At 37.6% G+C, this 6,859-nt stretch overlaps 1 protein-coding gene across 1 annotated transcript; it reads left to right on the top strand.

The window, feature by feature from the left end:
* Window positions 1-573: 573 nt before the first annotated feature.
* ddx19b (DEAD-box helicase 19b) lies at window positions 574-6,538 on the top strand. Its single transcript, XM_041783411.1, has 12 exons — window positions 574-775; window positions 1,448-1,487; window positions 1,575-1,661; window positions 1,794-1,929; window positions 2,137-2,229; window positions 2,422-2,524; window positions 2,711-2,825; window positions 2,964-3,141; window positions 3,239-3,476; window positions 4,371-4,533; window positions 5,167-5,358; window positions 6,227-6,538. Exons 1-12 carry the CDS (start codon window positions 719-721, stop codon window positions 6,286-6,288), a joined length of 1,464 nt encoding a protein of 487 aa, XP_041639345.1. The 5' UTR covers window positions 574-718; the 3' UTR covers window positions 6,289-6,538.
* The last annotated feature ends 321 nt before the right edge of the window (window positions 6,539-6,859 follow it).

The following is a 6,859-nucleotide window of genomic DNA, read 5'->3' as shown; positions in this document are numbered from 1 at the left end:
AGAAAGTATTGACGCCACCTACAGGCATGGTATGGTAGTGTTTTATGAGAATTGGGAAACTTGCATGTGAGGGGAGAGACCAAAAGGGGCCAAAACAGTAAAAAACAAACAAACAAACCAAAAAACATCCTACAGTTTTAAAAACACTGGTTATTCTTCAATTTTCATTTATCTATTCAAAATTGATATTTATATACATCTCAAAATCTAAAATTAACCATTGTGATAAGTCTTCTTCAATCAAATAAGGCCATTTTATACTCCCACAGCCTGGGTGTACGTTTCAGTGAGCAGGATGCTAGCAAAGCCACGGGTATTTGGTCCCTTAATTTGTTTTATTACATAATAGTTAGTTTAATAAAAACACAATTAACTTTAAATCGGATTTCGTTTCTTTGAAGCGTATGTTTTTAAATTTACTATCAGTTATTTAGTTCGTTTTTGTTAACTATAATGTCCTTTGTATGTATGCAGATGCAATTTTTTTGCTCTAAGGGCAAACATCTACGCACATTCAATATGCTAGGAACTATTAATGCTGGTACTTGTGTTCTTTCCGGGCATCTATACGGGTTGCACAGGTGCCCAGAATCTGTTTCGGCACGCCATTGTGGAAAATAGCCTCACTCACAGTTACTGTTCTTGACTGCTCACTCTTGGCTTACAGTTTAAGTTTAGTTTTTAATCTTTTAAATAACAAAAGTTAAACTGTCCCATAATGGCGACGGACTCCTGGGCCCAGGCAGTGGACGAGCAAGAAGCCGCGGCGGAATCGGTAAACCTCAACTTACGCAACACGGGCTAGCGTGTTGTTAGCTTGTTTATTGGTTGCTTTGGCCTTTTTGGATTCAATACAAAGAATAATAATGACTGCGCCGCACGTTTTAATTGTTGAAATTGTCTATTTGTGGCATCACCGGCGGCCACGGTGGCTCCGTTGACATTATGTCATGGTGTCGTTTGCATTTTGTAGAAAACGAAACTAGCCGGTGGCTTCAGATAAGTCGTGAAAGCTAAGTTAAGTAGCCTGAGTTAAGGTGCTGCGTGCTCAATGAATTACTAGCTTTAGCAGCTAGCTGGCTTAAAATGGAAGGGTGGAAGAAGTCTTAACAGAGCTTCAGATATATATATATATATATATATATATATATATATATATAAAGTAATCGCAATTAAGACCCAGTTCTAACCAGTACTTTTAAATTGTCAGCTACTTACATCGAATATCAAGTAGCTACAGGCAGACGGGTTATCAAAGTCAATTACTGTATATTGTTTTGAAAAATACGTTTACACTCTCCATATTTCTATACAGGTTTAACTGTAATGCGAGGTGTACTTACATACTTAACAATGGCCACTTTATCAGGTTTCACTCTGGTCAACTTTTTTTACATCATATAAACAGCTTAATCAAACACTTTAAACTTTGAGTTTCGTTTCACAGATTGGCAATCTTCAAATAAAAGAGAAACCAGAAGAAAATGGTAAGTTTGCTCAGCATTACTTCGAAATCACCCAGAAAAAATGAACTGCAGACGGAAATATATGATCAAATGAATATAATTTTACAGGTACGACCTCGAACGCGACAGACTCTGGGACTGCAGCGGCAAAATCAGAAGGCGAGGGAGACAAGCCTGCAGATGACGATGATAAAGGTTGATAATTTAAATGCATTTAATAAAATGAGGATTTTTACTGTCTGTAATCCATGGTTGTCCTTTATAATATTTTTGCACATCTTCTGGATTTTTTTTAAGCTTTTGCCATTTCTTGTTTTCGTTTTTCAGAGGACAAAGCGGCTCAGTCGTTGTTGAACAAGCTCATTCGAAATAATCTTGTCAATAACTCTAATCAAGTTGAAGTTCTTCAAAAGGATCCTAATTCCCCGCTGTACTCTGTCAAGTCCTTTGAGGAGTTGCGACTGTAAGTGAGGCATTTGTCATCTCTTTCCATTATAATGCATCTGATATAATTCAGCTAACTTAACACCTACACTCATTATATGTACAGAAATTATGTTTTAGGAGCCAAAATGTTTACAGTTAACATGTGATTTTTCTGTAGTGCAAAAAAAGTGAAGGAATGCTTCACAGACACTTGACCAAAGACAACATTTTATCATTTGTGCAGCAAACCACAGCTACTTCAGGGTGTTTATGGCATGGGTTTCAACCGGCCATCCAAAATCCAGGAGACTGCCTTACCTATGATGCTGGCTGGACCGTGAGTAGACATTGCACTAAACACGAAATGTAGAGAATCCTCTCCCTTAGAGTGCATTTTATTTTCTTGCTCTACATTGTTACTATGGAAATGAACTTACTTGCACCTTTTGAAATACTGTATCATACTAAAGAATATGATTATAACCATACTAGTACCTTTGACTTTAAATTAATTCCTTGTTGCTTCTAGTCCACAGAATCTGATTGCTCAGTCACAGTCAGGAACAGGGAAAACGGCTGCCTTTGTTCTGGCCATGCTCAGTCATGTAGATCCTGAAAAGAAATATCCCCAGGTACGTTTCTGGAAGATCTGGTGTGAAATCTTAAAAAAAAAAAAAAAAAAAAAAGTTTGAACCTTGTGGCATGCTGTTTGATGTACCTCTGAAAAAAATGAAATTGTTTTCTCTGTTTAAAAGTAATAAGAATGTCAATATATTAATATTAATGTATCTTCCCTAAATCTGATTTCTTTTCATCAGTGCCTCTGTGTGTCACCTACCTATGAACTGGCACTCCAGACTGGCAAGGTTATTGAGCAGATGGGCAAGCACTATTCCGAAGTCAGTCTGGTCTACGCAATCAGAGGGAATAAATGTAAGGCTTCTCTTCACATCCTGTGCTACATTTGAGCTGTATTTGAAACATTTTGTTGATATAAGACCCCCTCGTGCTCTGATTGTGAAGGATATGTTGGTTTAGCATGTTAATACATTTTTTTTGTGAATTCTCTAGTGCCCAAGAACACAAAGCTGCAGGAACAGATAGTTATCGGCACTCCTGGTACTATGCTGGACTGGTGTGGTAAATTCAGGTTCATAGACCCCAAGAAGATCAAGGTGTTTGTACTGGACGAGGCTGACGTCATGATCGCAACACAGGGTCACCAGGACCAAAGCATCCGCATTCAGAGGTCAGAATAAACATCTAGACGGAGAACTCGAAACTAGATTGAATCGCCACTCTCAGGTTTTGACATTTTCCTTTTCTCCTTTGTCCCTGCCTTACAGGATGCTGCCTCAAACCTGCCAGATGTTGCTATTTTCAGCCACGTTTGAAGAGTCAGTGTGGAACTTTGCCCAGCGCATTGTGCCTTCTCCAAACATCATCAAATTGAAGAGAGAGGAGGAGACTCTGGATACCATTAAACAGTATTATGTACTGTGCAACAGTAAAGAGGAGAAGTTTCAGGCCCTTTGCAACATCTATGGAGCCATCACTATCGCTCAGGCCATGATCTTCTGCCATGTGAGTTCTCACAGTTTGTACATGTCTGATCTTTATGAAAGATGAACTAATATGATCTGTAATTTTAGAAATTAGCACATTTGATACAGCAGTATGTTGCGGTCCAAACCAAGGTTATAATTGTTTGAGAATTTGTTTTTTGTTTGTTTTTTTTGTTTGTTTTTTTTTAGTATTAGGCTACTTTTTGTTTTAAAATTCAGATTAGTTTTAACTGCTGTGTTGTTAGTTTAGCTTAATTTTTATTTTTTTGAAATGCTTTATTTTTGTTTAGTTTTTACTGTTTTAGTTCTTTTTCTATTAAGGGATACTTGTTATGGGTGAGACTCATAAGGGCCAGAAAATGTAAGCATCATACTTTTTTTAATACTTCAGGCAGACTAACTCTTCACCTAATATATTATTTAATCAACTTTGACATTTTAATACAACTCATGATCTCAAATTAACCACTGTGAAGTCTGTGAAGTTAAGTTGGACAGAGTGGAAAAGAAATTAAAGGATGGCGCATGTTATTATGGTATCTTACACAAGATTGAGTGAATAAATACAGAAATCTTACACTTTATGGAGAATTTTATGACATAAATGTTTTCCAATACTGTATACAATTAGTACTGAATCACTGTATCATTTTGTAATGTAGGCCATGTACATTGCTGGAGTTACTATTCAACTCCAACCTCCAACAGGAATGTGGAGTAAAGAAAAAAATCACTTATGTGCATCTTTTGTCACCTTGTCAGAAAGTGAAGCAAACCTGCTGCCCTCCAAACTTTTCTTCCTAAATGTCTGTATGTGTTGTCCTGTCATAATAATTATTCTGCTTTGTATGCACTGACGCTATCAGCGACCTGAGTTGGTGAAGGCGTAACAGTTCTCTCTCTCTCTTATCAGACCAGGAAGACAGCTGGCTGGCTTGCAGGGGAACTGTCCAGAGAAGGCCACCAGGTGGCGCTGCTTAGTGGAGAGATGCAAGTGGAGCAGAGGGCTGCTGTCATCGAACGCTTCAGAGACGGCAAGGAGAAGGTTCTGGTCACCACAAATGTTTGTGCTCGAGGTGAGTATGCAGTAATGTCACAGCAGGGGGGGTTATATTTCATAAAATCCAGAAGTAAAAGAATTACAGTCATGTTTGAATCTGAAAAACACAATTTACTATTAGTTCATTGACTTAACAGAAAAAAACAATTTGTATTTAATAATTCAATGGTGCAGTGTGTAAAATTGGGAATATCAGCAACATTAAACAGTCAGATTCTAGATTGGGATGGTTGCTTCTGGTGATAACAGTGGCAAACATCCACGATGGCATAGTCTGTCATGTATATCTAGGGGGTTAGACACTAATTTAGATAGGTCTTCTCTTCTATGTTTAATTTTTGCCAAGTTTGTTCCACTTAATGTGGCTAGGCTAAATATTACGTACTGGTTCTTTAAGTGCTGAAGGATGACAAGAGATATCATCACCTACACTTAAAGTACATTGAGATGTGAACTAAATTCATTAGAATTTACAAAATAAATTATGACCTTATGTGTAAAATTGTAGAATTAGCACCATACACATTTTTATTTTGTTTAATCTCAAGTCATTTGGCATACAAATGAGTTGTGATTATAGTGCCTGCATAACAACCATATAAAAATAATTCTGTACTGCCCTTGTACACTGTTTTCTCTCTCCTCACAGGTATTGATGTTGAGCAGGTTTCTGTGGTGATCAACTTTGACCTGCCCGTAGACAAGGATGGTAACCCAGACAATGAGACATACCTGCACAGGATTGGCCGCACAGGTCGATTTGGCAAAAGGGGACTGGCCATCAACATGGTGGACAGCAAGATGAGCATGAACATCCTCAATAGGATCCAGGAGCATTTCAGTAAGTCTGCCAATGCTTGTCTAAGGCCTTCAAACCTTTTCCCTGGACTGCTAAAAAAATCCTAAAGTTGTCTGGGTGGACTGCACGTAAAAATGCAACAGCCACATTTTATCACCCCGAATTTATCGCAGATTTCCTGTCAGTTTAGTAAAAAAGGAAAAAATCAGCAATAAGTCTGGCTGAGCAAACATGTAAGGAAAAATAGCTGTGAAGGAGTGGATTGGTAGATGATGTTTATATTTTTTGTGAATGTCACCCAGAGTCAGTCTGTTGTTTGCAAACGTTACAATGTCACTTATGTAACATTCTTTTATGTGATGCTCTGCTTCCCAATACCCCCTGTCTGACTAGAAAAATCTTTCTATGAGCATAAATATCAGTCTTTATTTGTAAAGCACGAATTCACAATTAATTTAATGACACCTTACAAAAATACTTCAAATAAAATATGTAGGGCAAAATCTAGTTGTGATGGTGTTTGACAGAATAAGATATCTTGGATACTCTGTCTCCTTAAACCTGGCCTAGACCAAGGGAAGGGGGCAAATCATTTCAAATCATAATTGCATTAAGTAGACAGGTCCAAGGCAAAAAACACTTAGTAAACAGTAAAAAATCAAGAATTTTTGGCTTGAGACAGAATTACATTAGCATTGGGTAAACAATACAAAGTTTAAAAAAGCACCTTCTTTAATCTTTCTATTAATTGTTAGGTATGCATGTGTGAAAAGAGTTTAATTTAAAACTGCTTTATTTAATCACACCTATACTTGTTCACATGAAGTGCTCAGTTATGGAGAAAATTACTTTCAGGGATAGCTGTATGTCAACACATCAAATAAACTTAACCATGTTTCTCCCTCTACAGGCAAGAAGATCGAAAGACTAGACACAGATGATCTGGATGAAATTGAGAAAATCGCCAGCTAAAGAGAGCGCCGTTTATCGCATGAAGGACGCCGGCCTGACTTCCCTCCTCCCTCTTCGCTCCACAAGGACTGTACGCTCCTACAGTGTTTTATGCTTTTATTTTTTTTAGCTGTCGGAGAAAAGAGCAAAACCACAAACACAGTATATGTTTACACGTGGATATGTCTCCTCTCAGACAAGTGTTTTTGTAAGTCTCGGGAACATACCCCATTCACTCTTCGTACCTCTTTGAATAAAGTGTCTGAGTTTATCGCTGTGTATCGTGATGCTGTCCAAGCAGCCATAGTGGACTCTGTTCACAGAACTGGATTTAACACTTTTTGGTGTTGGATGTAGTGGTGGCATGGTACTAGCTATTCTACTGAGAGATTCACACCAAAAAACCTATAGAAAACTATTTTATGTGCCACAAAGTTTAGAATTTTTAAAGAAACATAATTGAATGTAACTATCATGCTGATCAAAACAGCATTTATTTTACTCTTGACAAAGTACAAAGGGTGAATTTGGGTATGGTGCTCTGAGCTGTAGTTTAATCATAAAGATTATGTTGTTGAGATGGTGATGGTTG

This window comes from Cheilinus undulatus, linkage group 3, assembly GCF_018320785.1.
Source record: "Cheilinus undulatus linkage group 3, ASM1832078v1, whole genome shotgun sequence".
Taxonomy (NCBI): Eukaryota; Metazoa; Chordata; class Actinopteri; order Labriformes; family Labridae; genus Cheilinus; species Cheilinus undulatus.
This window is presented reverse-complemented; position numbering and strand designations above follow the sequence as displayed.